General features: G+C 47.3%; 1 protein-coding gene across 3 annotated transcripts in view; it reads right to left on the bottom strand.

Moving 5' to 3' along the window:
• Window positions 1–17,289, bottom strand: part of ano8a (anoctamin 8a) — a 91,044-nt gene that overhangs the window by 39,912 nt on the left and 33,843 nt on the right. For all 3 annotated transcript variants that reach the window (XR_011515542.1, XM_054737249.2, XM_054737247.2), the window contains exons 6-7: window positions 7,303–7,419; window positions 6,902–7,029 (exon numbers count right to left, since the gene is read on the bottom strand). Coding sequence is in view for 2 of the 3 variants with exons in the window: in XM_054737249.2 (XP_054593224.2) it covers window positions 6,902–7,029; window positions 7,303–7,419 (245 nt within the window). In the remaining variant the exon portion in view is untranslated. The remainder of the gene's footprint in view (window positions 1–6,901; window positions 7,030–7,302; window positions 7,420–17,289) is intronic.

The raw sequence follows: 17,289 nt of genomic DNA, 5'->3' as shown, positions 1-17,289 counted from the left end.
AAAACATAAAGAGAGCCGAGGATAACTAGCAGCAGACACGGAGAAGCTTGAATAATACGTCGCAAAAAAACTCTAAAAATATGAATGTTTAATTCCCCCGTGACTGGAGGAGTGAAAAGATGTGCAGCAGGCATTTTATTTGTGGACGGAAATGACACGAAACGTGGGATTAGAGGTGGCAAGCCCAAGAAGAGGTGGAGGAGAATGAGAGACAAATTTGTCCGTGTTAAAAAAGTCTCTTATATACAAAAAACACAATATAAACACACTATCTTGGACCGGATACATGACAGGATACCACAGACAGCGCTACGCCCTCTGTTGTCCTGGCGGGGAATTGCTTTGCAACACTCCCCAGGAGACGGAGAAGTATGAGGACAAAATGTCTCCGTCCGTGCGTGCGTGTCTCTCCCTGTTGGAGCTGATGGAGAAGCATGAATCAGGCTTTACTGCCGGCAATGCGGACCACGCACTGACACCGGTCATTCAGGGACCTAACAGCACATATCAGAGGGCCTGATACCCCATATTCCTGGAATACCCCCCGCAGGGCCTCTTGAGGGACGCGGTAAAACGCCTTCTCCAAATCCACAAAACACATGTAGACTGGTTGGGCAAATTCCCACACACCCTCCAGGATCCCCCTAAGGGTATAGAGCTGGTCCAGTGTTCCACGGCCAGGACCAAAACCACATTGCTCCTCCTGAATCTGAGGTTCAACAATCCGACGGACCCTCCTCTCCAGAACCCTGAATAGACCTTACCAGGAAGGCTCAGGAGTGTGACCCCCCTGTAGTTGGAACACACCCTGCGGTCCCCCTTTTTAAATAAGGGGACCACCACCCCGGTCTGCCAGTCCAGTCGGACAGCCTCTGATGTCCACGCAATATTGCAGAGTCGAGTCAGCCAACACAGCCCCACAACACCCAGAGCCTTAAGGAACTCTGGGCGGATCTCTTCCACCCCTGGAGCCTTGCCACAGAGCAGCATTTTAACCACCTCAGTGGCCTCAGCACCAGAGATTTTAGAGGCCAACCCAAAGTCCCCAGACTCTGCTTCCTCACTGGAAGACGTGTCGGTGGGATTGCGGAGGTCTTCGAAGTATTCTGCCCACCGATCCACAACGTCCTGAGTAGAGGTCAGCAGCACACCGTCCCCACTATAGATAGTGTTGGTAGTGCACTGCAACCACGACAGGCACCGACGATCCTGCGACCACAGCTCCGGTCGGCCGCCTCAACAATGGAGGCACAGAACAGGGTCCATTCGGACTCAATGTCCCCCGCCTCCCCCGGAACATTTTGGAAGTTCTGTCAGAGGTGGGAATTGAAGCTCCTTCTGACAGGAGACTCTGCCAGACGTTCACAGCAGACCCTCGCAATATGTATGGGCCTGCCTGGTCTGACCAGCATCCTCCCCACCATCTGAGCCAACTCATCACCAGGTCAATCAATCAATCAATCAATTAAAGCTTTATTTAATTCCCTGTCGGGAAGCCCAAGGCGCTGAACACGGTACATGAGAAAAACAGGTAAAACCATTAAAGTAGAAAACAAATGGGTAAAACAAGAGATAAAGAGACAAATGAAAGCAGGGAATTAAAATCAACATAAGTGAAGGCCAAACTCAAACACATCCAGGGAATGCCAAGCGGAGGAGGTAGGTTTTTAGGTGACTCTTAAAGGCTGGCAGAGATGGGGATAGCTGGACTGAGGGTGGCAACTGGTTCCAGAGTGACGGGGCTAAGACAGAGAAAGCCCGGTCCCCTCGAGTACGACACCTAGAATGAAGGACAGCGAGCAGGCCTTGGTCAGAGGAGCACAGAGCGTGTGATGGGGAATGTCTGTTCAGGGGCGTGGCCAGATAGGGGGAGCACTACCCTGGAAGCAATTGTAAACAAAGATGAGGAGTTTAAAGTGTAAACGATAACAGACTGGAAGCCAGTGCAGAGAGGCCAGAACCGGACTGATGTTGTCCCGTTTCCTGGTCCCAGTCAGAAACCTGGCTGCACTGTTCTGCACAACCTGTGGGCAGTGCAGACATGATTGACCCAGTCCGGCACATAGAGGGTTGCAGTAATCAAGCCTAGAAATTACAAAAGCACAGACTACCCACTCCAGGTGGGCTCTCGACAGCATAGGCTTGATTTTTGCAAGGCGTCTCAGGTGAAAGAAACTGGACCGATCACAGAGTTGATGTGAGCATCAAATGTCCAGCGTCAATTTTCACCCCCAAACTGGTGACAACTGGTTTTGAGTAGGGAGAAAAAGGGCCAAGATCAACATAACGACCCACAGCCCTGCTGCTGGGGTGAAGAACAATGAGCTCTGTCTTTCCCTCATTCAGATGCAGATAGTTGGCCATTAGTCAAGACTTCACCTCGTTGAGACCAGACACAAAGGACTGTATAGAGAGATCTTTCTCTTGACACAATGGAGAGTAAATCTGGCAATCGTCAGCATAGGGATGGAACACTAGGCCATGTTTACGAAAGACTGACCCCAGAGGAAGCTAATAAATGGCAAACAAAAGAGGACCAAGGATCGATCCCTGCGGGACCCCTCAGTGGAGCCCCTCCCAAGAAGAAAAAACATCACCTAGTTTAAAACCGGGCGTACACTGTGCAACTTTTTCACATTTTTGAGCCGATTTTCCACTCGTGCGAGAATCCACAAGATCGGGGTGAGTTTTGCGCTGAGTGTAGTGTACAGGGGGTTACGAGAGGCAATTAACACCACATGACCAGCTACCGATCAGCAATCGTGAGCTCGCACGGACTTCTGGCGTGTTTGATATTTTGCTCGTCCCTCGTGAGGGTATCGCACTGTTGAAGCGGCGCTACGACCAGCTGCGACCCAAAAAGTATCAGAATCGCTCACGGCGCATGCGCAATCATGCATCAACACCGCTTGCCCGCTATTTCCCTAATAACACACGTTGTTCGTTTTTATTTCTACACGTTTTTTTACTCACAAAGATTGTCAACAAAGCGTGTTTGTCGTGTTCATGTTAAACTGATCACAAAACACAGATTTACTTCCTTTATTTCATTTTCCTCATCCAACCCCCATAAATCCCTGTGTGTCCTCCTGCAGCACTCTCGAAGGACAACAGGCAAAACAACAAAGTCTAACGTGCTGTGCAATTTTTAGCATATTTTTAGGTCTGACGTGTTGCTACCAGACGTACAATGTGAGCAGTCAGGTCGCATCCGAGAACTGGGTCGTACAGTGTGAGCACATGGCTCGTGAGATCTGCCCTGCGAGGAAGTTGTACAGTTTGAGCTGAAGCTGAGTACCACGAATGAAAAAGTCGCACAGTGTCTGCCCAGCGTAACACAGAATGTCTTGTTGTGGAGATACGATCTAAACCAATCCAGAGGAGACCCTTTGATCCCAACCCATCGTTCCAAGCGATCAAGCAGAATCACGTGGTCAACCGTGTCAAAAGCTGCCATCAGATCTAACAACAGAAGCACCACAGATGTACCCTGATCTAGTGATAGATAGATATCATTCAAGACCCTCAGTAGAGCCGACTCTGCGCTACGGCCAGACCTGAACCCTGATTGGAAGACCTCAAACAGATCAGAGTCAGCTAAATGTGAGACCAGCTGCTGACTTTCTCAAGCAGTTTCAATGTAAAAGGCAGGGTAGAGATAGCAGGTAGCAGGTAGTGAACAGTTGACAGCTCCTCCCCTCTCTTCACCCGAGCGTCCAAGACATGCGGCCGCAGGTCAGATGAAACAACAACAAAGGCGATCATCAAGCTGTGGCCTAAGGTATCCTGGTGCCAAGAGCACACATGGACACCTTTATGTCTGAACACGGTGTTCATTATTGACAATCCATGACTGGCACAGAAGTCCAATAACAAAACACCACTCGAATTCATATCAAGGGGGCCGTTCCTCCCAATCACACCTCTCTAGGTCTCACTGTCGTTGCCCACGAGAGAGTTAAAGTCCCCCAGCAGAACGAGGGAGTCACCGGAAGGAGCGCTCTCCAGCACCCCCTCCAAGGTCTCCAAAAAGGGTGGGTAGTCTGAACTGTAGTTTGGTGCATAAGCACAGACCACAGTCAGAACCCATCCCCCCACACGTAGTCGGAGGGAGGCTACCCTCTCATTCACTGGGGTAAACCCCAATGTACAGGTACCAAGAAGGGGGGCAACTAGTATGCCCACCCCTGCTCGGCGCCTCTCAGTGGGAGCAACTCCAGAGTGGTAGAAAGTCCAACCCCTCTCAAGGAAACTGGTTCCAGAGCCAGAGCCATGTGTTGAGGTGAGTCCGACTATATCAAGTCGGAACCTCTCAACCTCACACACCAACTCAGGCTCCTCCCCCACCAGAGAGGTGACATTCCATGTGCCAAGAGCCAGCTTCTGTAGCCGAGGATCAGACCGCTAAGGTCCCCGCCCTCGACTACCACCCGTCACACACTGCACCCGACCCCTTTGGCCCCTCCCACGAGTGGTGAGCCCATGGGAAGGGGGACCCACGTTTCCTCTCCGGGTTGTGCCCGGCCGGGCTCCATGGGTGAAAGCCCGGCCACTAGGTGCTCGCCAATGTGCCCCACCTCCAGGCCTGGTTCCAGAAGGGGGCCCCGGTGACCCATGTCCAGGCGAGAGAACACGGTTTCCATTTATATAATTCATCATAAGAGGTCTGATCCCTCACCTAGGACCTGTTTGCCATGGGTGACCCTACCAGAGGCAGAAACTCTCAGACAACATTAGCTCCTAGGATCTTGAGACACTCAAACCCCTCCACCACGGTAAGGTGGCAGCCCAGGGAGAAGAAAATATATACACAGAGTAGCAGCATTGTATTAGTTGGGTTCTGTGCACGTGACTATTGTAAGCAGAATTTTAGCATATTGAGTAAACACAAACAGCACATACCGTAAATCCTCTAATACAGGCCCGGGCCTGTATTTGACTCAAGCTCATCAAGCTCCAGGCCTTTATTGGAAGGAGGGCCAGTATTAGAGGCAGGCCTCTATTTCTATTTGAGCAAAATGAACTAATGGTTTGCTGGAGTTTTTGACAATTAAAATTGTGCCCACATTTTCAAAGTTAAACACATTTCTTTTAACAACGGTAGTTTCTGCTTCAGCCCTCTCCCCCATCCCCCTGCGCAGCAGCCGCAAACTCACTGATGTGCCTGCAGCCTCTCGGAGTTCCTGCTGCTCTAAACATTAAAATAATTATTTCATTTTCTGTTCCTCACTTCTGATGACCTTCAGTGGTGTCTGTTTGTTGCAACAGCAGGTACAAAAACTAACTTGTTTTTATTTGACTATTTTTCTGTCCTGTCTGTTTATTATCTTCCTGCATCTCCTCTCAATCCTAAAGAAAAACTGCTGCCTGGGTTCATATATATTCACCTCATGAGTTACCTTTGAACTGCAGTTCTAAAATATCTACCGACCGCAAAAACAGCGGAGCGCTCGCTGTTTGGCGGCCGTATCAGTGATCAGTGCGTTGGAGGACAAGTTGATGCGCGCACCGCCCCGCTCCACAGCATGCAGCGAAATGCATCAGGCGCAAATAAAAGACAGAAAACATTAGAGGAAATGAACCGACATGAACGATCGCGTGTCAGTACCTACGGGAGCGTGGTTTCACAGACGCGGAAGTGAGAGCGTCGGTGAAACGCCGGCTGCTCTAGGAAACCCTCGAGCGTTCGAGCGTCAACGAAGTGACACAGAAATGCCGGGCTTTCCAGAAGTAAGTAAGATAACTTACTATGAGCTGATAGTTCGTTGGATTGATCGGTAGGTTGGAAACTCTGATCATGAATCTGAAGAAACGATGACTGAGCTGTAAAGGCGACTTCCGTTTATAGCCGCGGTTTGTGACGTAGATGCGACGTGGAGGGAATCCCCGCGAGGGGCATGCTGGGAGTCCCTACTTCGCGGATTTTCACCTATCGTGACCAGGTCTGGAACGCATCTACCGCGATAAACGAGGGATTACTGTAGTTCATACACCCCCTACTGCTGCTCCCCATAGTGTTCTGCAGCATAATCAGCACGTTCTCTTTGAACTTGATAGTGTAATGACCTGGCTGGGGTTGTAAGCCAGGTGCATTCTGGGTATTGTGTTATATGTGTTTCCTATCGTTCTGCTAGTTCCTATGTGCTGATTTGCGTGTTGTGTGAGTGTTATGTAAGCCACAGGGAAGGTGATGTGTGTTCTGTGGAGCGGGTTGAATTAGCATGGTTAACTGACACCGTGACTCTGTGTGGTAGGAGCGTGATAGAGGATCGTGTCTGAAGCGTTATAAAGCTTGAAGAATAAGCCTAATAAATGTCTGCGTGAACCCCTACTGCCCCCTGCTGGTTGATTTAGGGACTATAACCCTGCCGCTGGGACGCTTGTACTTGCTTGTTACCACATTCCATCCGGCCACAATAAGAGACCGGCCATTATTTACCTCCGCTGACTCTGACACCGGCCAAAATTGGAGACCCGGCCTTTAATTGAATACCGGCCTGTATTAGAGGATTTACGGTATATATGTTAGTGCACATGATCAATATCAAAACAGTAAATGTGTGGTTTGGGTAAACAAGTTCATCTGGTTTTGTGGTTGTTTACTACGGTGATAGCTAAGGGAATCCCTGAAGTGTGAGCAGTCTGGTTGCATCCGAGAACTGGGTTGTACAGTGTGAGCACAGGACCCATGAGATTTGCTCCGCAAGGAAGTCGCTCAGTTTGAGCTGAAGCTGAACGCTACGAGTGAAAAAGTCACACAGTGTCTGCTCAGCGTAAGGTGGCAGCCCAGGGAGGGTTATCCTTTCTCGGAAAGGTTTAAAATAGCATTATAAAGTTCCTTTAATCTTTGAGGATAGAGGAGAAACGTCTCAGCAAGATTCATTTAGTAAAGGTTTATTACCTGATCTGCTTCTGCCAGGATCCAGAGCAGGAAGCCAATGACAGCAGGATAGAGCAAGGAGTTGGTGTAGAAACCCAGCCAGGCAAAATACATACCAATCTTCACTCCAAAGTAGTCACATATATCATCTACAACAAAATGGATAACAGTTGAAACAGCTTTCAGGTCTTGCCCACGGCTGAGACAGATTGAGCCTGGGGTGAACCTGCAACACTCCTGTTACGGGGCTTGTACTTATTTCCTCAGCCACAATCACGTTTTGATGACTATCACACTATGGTAATGTGGTCCCAGAACCCTTTCAGTAGCTTCAGTAAAGTCACACAGAGTGGGACGGATGCCAGATGCTGGACTAGGTTTCAGTATATCCTGTTATTAAATGAAAATGTAATGTTTCCTACCAAGCGGCTGCCTTTCACAGACAGCTTGGACCCAGGATGTCATCAGCTGGTTGAGTATTCTTTGTTCATGAAGAGGAAACATCTGATGGATCACCCCTCGAGCAACCAGCTCTGGAACTGAACAAGACAACATGAAATAAGTGGCTGAATTTTATTTGTTGGCAGCGCCGGTGCACCACCCTCGCAGTAACGCCTTCTTTGGTTTAAATTTTAGTTGTGTTTTGAGCACATAAAAAGGTTCATATGTTCTAATAGCCCAGGCTCTGTATTTGGTTTAGAGGTACAGCTTTATGATATTTATTTATACAGTATTTAGGGCATAAAGTATGATGCTAAATGCTTTCAGCCCCCAACTGGGGAACGCTCGGGCTCAGGACAATGAATTTGTGTTTAAGGAAAGTATGCAAAGACGTTATTTTGGCTGAGGACTAATACTGATTGGGAGTTTTGTTTCCTCCACTTTTGAACTAGAAGACTCTTATTGAGAGATTTAACCATTCACATTCCCTCAATATACTCTGCCCCACAGCTCTTGGCCAACTCCATAACCTGTTTCAGTTATGGCGTTGCTCGTTTACTGTTAACTTAAAAACTATAGTACACTTGTCTACACCTCCCTGGACTGCCACCGTACCATGGTCAAGGGTGTTATATCTTCTACCATTATTTCAGGTAAGTGCAATGATAAGGCGCTATAGGGGTTGTATATGAACATTTAATCATGTATCATCGGATTTGGTACATTACACAACGTGGCTTCTCTTCTACAACCTTGATGCGTCTGCGTCATATGTCACTACGGTGGCTTCAATGGCCAAATGCATAACATCTTCTCCCCCCTTACATGAGAAACCCATCCTAAATAATAACATAACATCTTGTGATAAACAGTCAACTTAGGATCGCCAAGTCTACTTTCTACAACTCAGAACATAGTCACCAGTTACACTTAGTCATTAACTAGACTTATAAATTTAAACGTGGTGGGGGTCACCTTTCACGTTTTAAATAACGCTGAGCCACGGGAACACTAGCTTCCGGTTCCGGTGGACTGGGCTCAGGCACAGCTGTGTCAGTCTCTGTTGTTGTTTCTGAACTGGAAACAACTGTGTCAGGTTCTGTCTGGTTCCACCTCTGAAGGCGGGACGCCGCAAGTGATGGAATCCCTGTTTGCAGACCCAGGATTGTAGTGAGAGGTCTGTGGTCCATCAGTAACATGAACTTCCTGCCATAGAGATAATGATGAAACGTTCTCCACCCTGAAAACAATGCTCAATGCCTCTCGTTCCAGTTGAGCATAGTTAGCCTCTGCTTTTCTCAGGGTTCTTGAAGCAAATGCAATTGGACTGTCCTCTCCATTGGGAAGTACATGTGAGATGACAGCCCTGACCCCGTAGGGCAACGCATCGCAGGCCAGTTTAATCGGCAGTGCTGGGATAAAATGCGTGAGAACCTCTAATGTGACCAGAACATCTTTAGCTTTTTGAAATGCTTTTTGACAATCATTGCTCCATTTCCATTTCTTGTTTTGACATCAAAGCTCATGTAACGGTTTCAGCAATGATGCAAGGTTTGGTATGAACCTTCCATAATAGTTTAATAGTCCTAGGAAAGATCTGAGCTGGCTCACATTCTCAGGCGGTAGCTGCTATCTTGGATGATGCAGTGTGTAAGCCTTTCGCATTGATCACATGGCCTAGGTACTCAACAGATGGTTCCAAAAACTCACATTTTTCCTTGCGTACCCTGAGGCCGTAGTCCTGTAGTCTTTGAAGAGTGGCATCCAAGTCTGTGCAGCTGCTCTTCATCGTTTGCTCCTGTCCAAAGAATGCTGTCCAAGTAGCACTGTACTCCTGGCAACCCACTGAGGAGCTGATCCATTGCTCGCTGAAACAGTGCTGGAGCTGATGTAATGCTAAACGGTAACCTGCAGTACCTAAAGAGTCCTTTGTGTGTGTTTATTGTTAACAGCTCACGGGACCGTTCATCCACACACATTTGCAGGTAAGCCAGATTGAGGTCTATTTTGCTGAACTTTTTTCCTCCGCTTAGTCCTTCAAACAGATCATCAAGTAAGGGCGGTGGATATTTTTCTGCAGTTAGCACCGGGTTCACTGTTACTTTGAAGTCTCCACATATTTGTGTTCCCCCATCCTTCTTGGGTACTGGTACAATGGGAGTGGCCCATTCACCGGTGGAAACTGAATCCACAACTTCACTTTTGACCAATTTGGATGTCATCTCGGAGAGGGTCAACGGACGGTGTGGAGATGTTTAAAACCTAAATTGGCTTCACTGAAGGACTGGAATGACCAATTACAGACTGAAGGCAGAGAGCAAAATGATCTCTGCCTGACCCAAACAAAGTCTTGTTATCCAAATCTGACGCCATGGCAGCCTTCAAGATGCCAACAACAACAACCCCCACGAAGGAAGGAATGCAGACAGATGCTGTGAAAACCCGCCAATAGAACCTAAATCTTTCAGCAATCACCGAGGGCTTGGGTGAAAAATGCTGATTTAGGTTGTCCACTATTCCTTTGTACGTTTTACTGCCAGGATTCGCAGGTTGTAACAGGTCACGAAGCAGTGTGAATGTCTTTGGTCCGATCACACTCAAAAACAGTGGCGGGCGGTGCATTCCACCCCTGCGCCTTCGGTGATTTCCTATTCAATCCAATCTAAATTAATACACCTTAAAATACCATCAATATGACATCACAGCTGGAGAAACCTCTCTCTTTCACTCTCTCTCTCTCTCTCTCTCTCTCTCTCTCTCTCTCTCTCTCTCTCTCTCTCTCTCTCTCTCTCTCTCTCTCTCTCTCTCTCTCTCTCTCTCTCTCTCTCTCTCTCTCTCTCTCTCTCTCTCTCTCTCTCTCTCTCTCTCTCTCTCTCTCTCTCTCTCTCTCTCTCTCTCTCACACACACACACACACACACACACACACGCGCGCGCACACACACAAGTGGCTGGTCAAGACATGTAATTTCCGGAGCCTTTGAAATCAAACTCGCATTCCCAATTGAGGGTAGGAAGCTAAGACCACAGATACTGTCAAATCTCAAAAATGAAAGACAGGTTTAAGAGATGAGACAATAAAATAAATAAGTAAAGCAAAAACATTTGCATTTGTTTAGAAGAAAATGGCACCGCGAAACAATGTTGGCGCAGCTGCACACACCACGTTGTACACAACATTAATGGCAAAGAAACAGAATAATTTCATTTAGCCTTTTATTTCGTTACCATTTCTTGATTATTAACGAAATAAAATGACAAAGCATAAAAAAATACTAATAAAATGTTTCTACTCACCAACATAAATGTCCAGCATGGATCTCCTCCTCTCCTGTTCATTTGAAAATAAAATCCATCCTTCTTTCTTTCCTCAGGAAAACCTCCACGGCTCTGTCATACAGTTGATCCGTGCGCTTCAGGTCCATGACTAGAGCCTTTTATGGACATGGAGGCTAATGCTGAAAGCCGTGTCTGTCCGGTCGTGTTTCTGGCGTACGTTTTTACGCGCTTTAATGCTGACAATGAGCGCTCAACAGAGGCAGTGGACACCGGGATAGTCACAGCCAAACAGGCCAGGGCGTAAAGTTGTCCCATACTCTCACTCAGGTCTTTGCTGAGAAGAACATCGTGTAGATCAGCGGGACTTTTCCCTTCAAAATCAGCCATAGCATACATTACAGTCAGTTCTGTTTTAAGTCGGGGAAGATCAAACAGTGGTCCGTGGCTCTTTGTTAAGCTGGAGAAGGCTGCTGTCGGGAATTTTTTTCTGTATGTCTGAAAGTGCTGGGGGTCAAGAAGGGAGAGAAACATCAACATGGTCCTGAAATCGATTCCTTGTCTGGGAAAGAATGTTGTCCAGAATGCTGTTGTGGAGTTTTTGGTAGCGTGCACGGAGATCACCTTGCGCCGTGCGTTGGCCTCTGTGCACACTTGGACCACCGGAGGCGCGCATTGCTTCTTCATATATCTCACTGAAATTGCCCCTCTCTTGCTCAACTTTGTCACAAAACTCGTTCAGCCTGGCCGTGCAGAATTGCACATCCAATGATTTGGTCTGCAGTATTCCAAAAAGCACATCAGCATACTCAAAAAGCCCATTGAATGTGTTGAGCAAAAAACAAAACTCAAAATCGTCCAGCCGTGCATTAAATCCATCTGCAGAAAGCACGGTGTCCTCATCATACTCGTCGTGATGGTCCAGTATGTGACCAAACATCTCCTTTAGAGCAACTCGATTCTCAAAGACTGCATTCACCAGTCTTGATGAATATTGCCACCGTGTTGGAACACGAGGAAGACGCCGTTTGCACACATCATCCAGCAACTGTGTGCGCTTCGGGGATCTGGAGAAAAACGCAGCGAGGCCTTTCAGATTGGCAACAAAGACCTTGCACTCTTTAAGCTTTGAGGCCCCTTGAGTCAGCACTAAATTAAGACGATGTGCATAACAGTGAATGAATAAGGCCATAGGTGCCTTTTCCTTAATTTTAGCCTGCACCCCGTTTAGTCCAGATGCCATCACCGCTGCACCATCGTAACACTGTGCAACAACTTTGTCCAAACAGCATTCATATTCCTCAAGAATACGGAAAATAAGCGCGGCAAGGTCATCAGCTCGCCTGCCACTCGTTACATCCACAAATTTGACAAAACGCTCCTGGACACCTGTGGCTGTCACATAGCGCAGGACGAGTGCCAGCTGTGCCACGTTACCCACGTCTGTGGTTTCATCAACCATGACGGCGACAAAAGGGGCTCTTCTGATCTCCATTTTGATCTCATCTCCCATCACTTCAGCAATAGCATAAATGAGGTCATTTTGTGTTCTGCCTGATGTCCCAGTAAAGACCCTGTTGGTGGTCAGGTGGTAATGCAAGTCGGCATCATGTTCAGCAAGAAAAGATAGAAGCTCCGCATAATTCCCTCTATTTAATGACTGGGGGTTTTCATCATGTCCCCTAAATGAAAGTTCTTGTTTACCCAAAAATATGACACAATCCATCAGCCTTTTCAATATCTCCCTAGTGTTCTTCACCTTTTCGTTGTGGAGCTCCGTGTCCTTGCGCGCCTGTTCACTGAGCTGCAGATCCACTCGGGTGTCCCCAAAGGTTTTTAAAAGCACCGTAGCTTGTAAGTGGCCAGCCGTGCTTTGGTGTCTCTTTGCTGCCTTGGTGAAACAACTTAAATTGGCAAATCCAGTAAAACTCCAAATACCAAATCGATCTGATGCGAGCAACAGGCATTCCCAGCAGAATAGCCTGCAGCGGTTCTCTGAAGCCGTTAGCCGTGGGTACCGTTCATAGTTGCTTGCCTGAAAATGACGAACAAATCCTTTCCCCTGCTGGGACAAGCCAGCTAGCGTTGGAGTAGGATGACCTGTTCTCACAAGATCCATTTTTTCTTGAAAGGTCCATCTTGAAAATGGTGTGGCAAGTAAATCTGCCACCAAGTCCGTCCCTTCTCCTCTTTCAGCCATCATTTGTACAAAAACACACCGAAAGCTGCCTATAGGTACAAATCTCCGTGTTTAGTTTTGATATTTTGCTTAATGCTGCTAGAAAAGTTCTAACTACTGCTTATCCAATCACAGGATGCGTTCATGTCAGCTTTTGCGTGAGGCCAGCTAGCTGGCCCGGGCCAAGCTGACTCGTGAGCTGATTGGCTATCGCAACTGGCTCGTCTCTGTTCACTTACAGCGGACAGCGGGCTTCTCGATTGATTCCGAAGGCCTAGAGCAGACTTAATCTGCCTGAAAACACAAGCTAGCTTAAATCTGATTGGATAACACCCAACCTTGGTATTTCAACACTGGAAGCAGCGCAACCAAGTGGGTATAATAGGATAAAAAGAAAATTGACCAGTGAACATATTTTTATTGAAAAAATATTTACCAAAGGAAAAAAAATACACTTACGTTTTTGAGTAAGTTTAGGCCAGCAGAGAAGGCTTTGCTGGCCCTGACTGCCCACCACTGCTCAAAAACGTGGGGACTATTTTCTCATTCTCAATGCTTTTAGCCTCCACAAAATAGTCAAAATGCTCCGTGTAACAGCTCCATTGCTCTACGGACTCATCATAGGGGACAACTGAGCCAATAACTCCTGTCATATCAGCGCCTGGTTACACAGCAATATCCACTTACTACTGTTTAGCACTGTAACTTAACAGTCCATGGAATAGCACCCTCACTATTCGCTGCTACGTCCCCTCCTTCACACTTAAATCCAAGCACAGCTCCTCCACTGCCTCCACTGAGAGGCGCCAAGCAGGGGTGGGCATACTAGTTGCCCACCATCTTGTTGCCTGTACGTCAAGGTTTACCCCGGTGAATGAGACAGTAGCCTTCTTCCTCTTACGTGTGGGGGAGATGGGTCCTGACTGTTGTTTGTGCTTATGCGCCAAACAGACCTTACCAGGGTCATAATGAACACCATGTTCAGAAATAAAGATGTCCATATGCCACCAGGATACCTAAGGCTCAATGATTAACTTTGTTGTAATCTCGGGCAAAGAGAAAGGAGGGAATGTGAGCTGACTACTGGTGAGTTGAGTCCGATGGTGGGGAGGATGCCAGTCAGACCTGTCAGGCCCAAATATATTGTGAGGGTCAGCTAGGAATGTCTGCCAGAATCTCCTGTCAGAAGAAACTTTAATTCCCACCTTCGACAGAACTTCCAAAAAGGGAGGCGGGGGACGCTGAGACTGAGTGGGTCATGTTCCGTGTCTTCATTGTAGAGGTGGCCGCCCGGAACTGCAGCTGCAGGGTCATTGGTGCCTGTTGTGGTGGCAACCCACAAACCCGCTGGTGGATACCGGTGCTTGGGATGCAGTCAAGCCGAAGAATGGTAAATGGTCTGTATTTGATATAGCGCCTTCTAGAGTCCTGGAACCCCCCAAGGTGCTTTACAACACAATCAGTCATTCACCCATTCACACACACATTCACACACTGGTGGGGATGAGCTACGATGTAGCCACAGCTGCCCTGGGGCGCACTGACAGAGGCGAGGCTGCCGAGCACTGGCGCCACCGGTCCCTCCGACCACCACCAGCAGGCAAGGTGGGTTAAGTGTCTTGCCCAAGGACACAACGACAGCGACAGACTGAGCGGGTCTCGAACCTACGACCTTCCGATTGCGAGGCGAGCGCTTAACTCCTGTGTAACCGTTGCACCAAGAAAGAATCCTATCAAATCTTTCTGGCTTGTGGGACTTCGGAGGCAGCTGTTGGGTACAGCATTCCAAGCAAAATGCAGATCGGGTGGTCACAGAGGCAAAAACCCGGGGGTGGGAGGAGTTTGGTGAGACCATGGAGCAAGATTTCTGCATGGCTTAGAGGAGATTCTGGTTCACCATTCGGCATATCTGGAGGGGAAAGCAGTATGCTCCCAACACTGTCCACAGTGGATATAGTGTCCTGCTGACCTCGACTTGATGTTGTGAATCGGTGGGTGTAGTACTTTGAAGACCTCCTCAATTCTACTGGCATGTTTTGCAGTGAGGAATCAAAGTCCGGGTACTTTGGGTTGGGCCCTCCAATCTCTGGTACTGAGGTTACTGAGGTGGTCAACATGCATCTCAGTGGAAAGGCGGTTTATGCTTCTGTGTCAGCTCCACATGGGAGAGACACACAAGTATTGACAGAGACGTTGTGCCCTTGGACTTCTTCTGGGAAGTGTTGCAAAGAAATTCCCCACCAGGACAACAGAGGGCGTAGCACTGCTCTGGGGTATCCTGTCATGAATCCGGTACAAAACAGTGCATTTAGTACTGTGTTTATATTGTGTTTTCTGTATTTCAGAGACTTTTTAACACGCACATAGTTGTCCCTCATTCTCCTCCACCTCTTCATGCACTCACCACCTCTAAACCTGCGCTTCCCATCATTTCCATCCACGCATAAAACATTTGCTGCGTATCTTTCTAGTCATCCAGCCACAGGTGAATAAAATGCATATTTTGTGAGTTCATCTGTGAGGTACTCCTCAAGCTGCTCCATGTTTGCCGCTTGATATCTTTGGCTTTCTGTATGTTTTTGAGGGTGCAATGTCAGTGCTGTTGATGAAAGCGGTGTCCCGACCAATCACAAGCTTGATTGGGTTAGAGTTAAAGTTAAAGTCCCATTAGTTGTCACACACACTGATGTGTGTGTGAAATTTGTTCTCCGTATTTGACCCATCCCCTGGGGGAGCGGTGAGCTGCAGACACGGCCGCGCTCGGGAACCATTTGGTGGTTTAATCCCCCAATCCAACCCCGTAACGCTGAGTGTCAAGCAGGGAGGCATTGGGTCCCATTTTTTCTAAGTCTTTGGTATGAACCGACCAGGAATCGAACCCTGATGTCCCAGTCTCAGGGCGGACACTCTACCACTAGGCCACTGAGCTGGCTTTGGGGTGGACCGTAAATAGTGTTCCAACAACAGGAGGATCACACTCCTGAGGCTCCCTATTAAAGTCTATTTAGAGTTCTGGAGAGGAGGGTGTGTTCGGGTCTCTGCTTTTTGCAAATAATGTAATCCTGATGGCTTTGTCAGAACGTGATCTCCGGCGGGAACAATAGAGAACTACAAACTATTGATGTTGACCCTTTAAGACTGGCGGGAGCGCTGGCATTGACATTTGCATCCCTATGTTCAAATGCTTGTAAAACTGAAACTATATAAGATAGAACGAAAATCTTTTTTGCATATTAAACCGGAGGAGTTACACTTATATCTCACACATGCAACATGTCCCAGAGCGCTGCGTGGTTCTGCTAATGAGTTTGCAAAAAACAACCAAAATGCACAAATAAGAAAAGCGTTTTTTCATTCAGACACAGACGCTGTGTCGTTCTGATCTGCAGCTCAAAGGGCTTCACACGCTAGAATCATCCCGTTGTCAGCGTGAACTGTCACATGGTTTTCACTCACCCAATCACCTGCTTTGACATCATTTTCTCACGAATGGTGGGGTGTTCTGATGTCCATAATGAGTCTTGGTGTGTGTGTGTGTTGGTTTCCTGTATGTGTTTATGTTTAGGGTCCCGTCGGTCTGCCTGGTGATTTTCATGTCCATAAAAGCTATGCTGCCTTCTGTTTCTGACTCATAAGTGAACTTTATGCTGCCCGTGTCGTCAATGTTATTCAAGTGTTGTGTTAGTGTTTCTGTTTGTCCTTTTGATATGATTTCCAGTATGTCGTCTACGTAGCGTTTCCATAGTTTTATTTAGCAGTTGGGGGGGGGGGGGGGGGGGCAGTGGCTATGGCTTTCTGTTCCAGGTCATCCATGAAAAACTTGCACAGGGTGGCTGATAACGGGTTACCCATGGTGAAGCCTTCCAGTTGTTTGTATATTGTGTCGTCGTACGTGAAGTAAGTGGAGTTAGCTACCAGTGCTATCAGTTGTGCTATGTCATCTGCTGTGAGGTTTGTCCTTTTGTGTAAAGTCTTGTCCTGTCTGATTCTGTTAACTACTATGTCTATGGTTTTTTGGGTTGGTGTTTTTGTGAACAGGGATGTGACGTCATGTGAGATGAGTATGTCGTTGTCTTCTATTGAAATCTCCTTTAGTTCTTTTGCCAGTTCTATACTATTTTTGCGGTGTTGGTCTGTATTTCCTAATAACGGGCTGATGATTCTGCTGAAAGGCTTAAAAGAAATTTGTGTTAACTTTGTCTACGTGGGTCAATCAGTGAACTCTGGGCTTACATCGCTATTAGCGTTCCGGTCATGTCGGATGCACAATTTCAGAACCGGTTAACTTTACCACTATTTTTAAACCATCTGCAGTTGTCTCCAGTAAGAAAGTGTGACGTAAATCTGTCTGGTTTTTTATTTTTTGAGTGTATCAGAAACTAATACAGGAGATTAGAATAGAAGACTATTTTCTCGTTGAGCCTGCATGTTAAACACAGAGAGACCGATCCTTTTCAAAAGGAAGTGAAAATGGTTTCTCAATTTACTTGCTCTTTAAGAAATTCTAAAATGCC

Source organism: Nothobranchius furzeri, chromosome 11 (assembly GCF_043380555.1).
Source record: "Nothobranchius furzeri strain GRZ-AD chromosome 11, NfurGRZ-RIMD1, whole genome shotgun sequence".
NCBI classification, from domain to species: Eukaryota; Metazoa; Chordata; class Actinopteri; order Cyprinodontiformes; family Nothobranchiidae; genus Nothobranchius; species Nothobranchius furzeri.
This window is presented reverse-complemented; position numbering and strand designations above follow the sequence as displayed.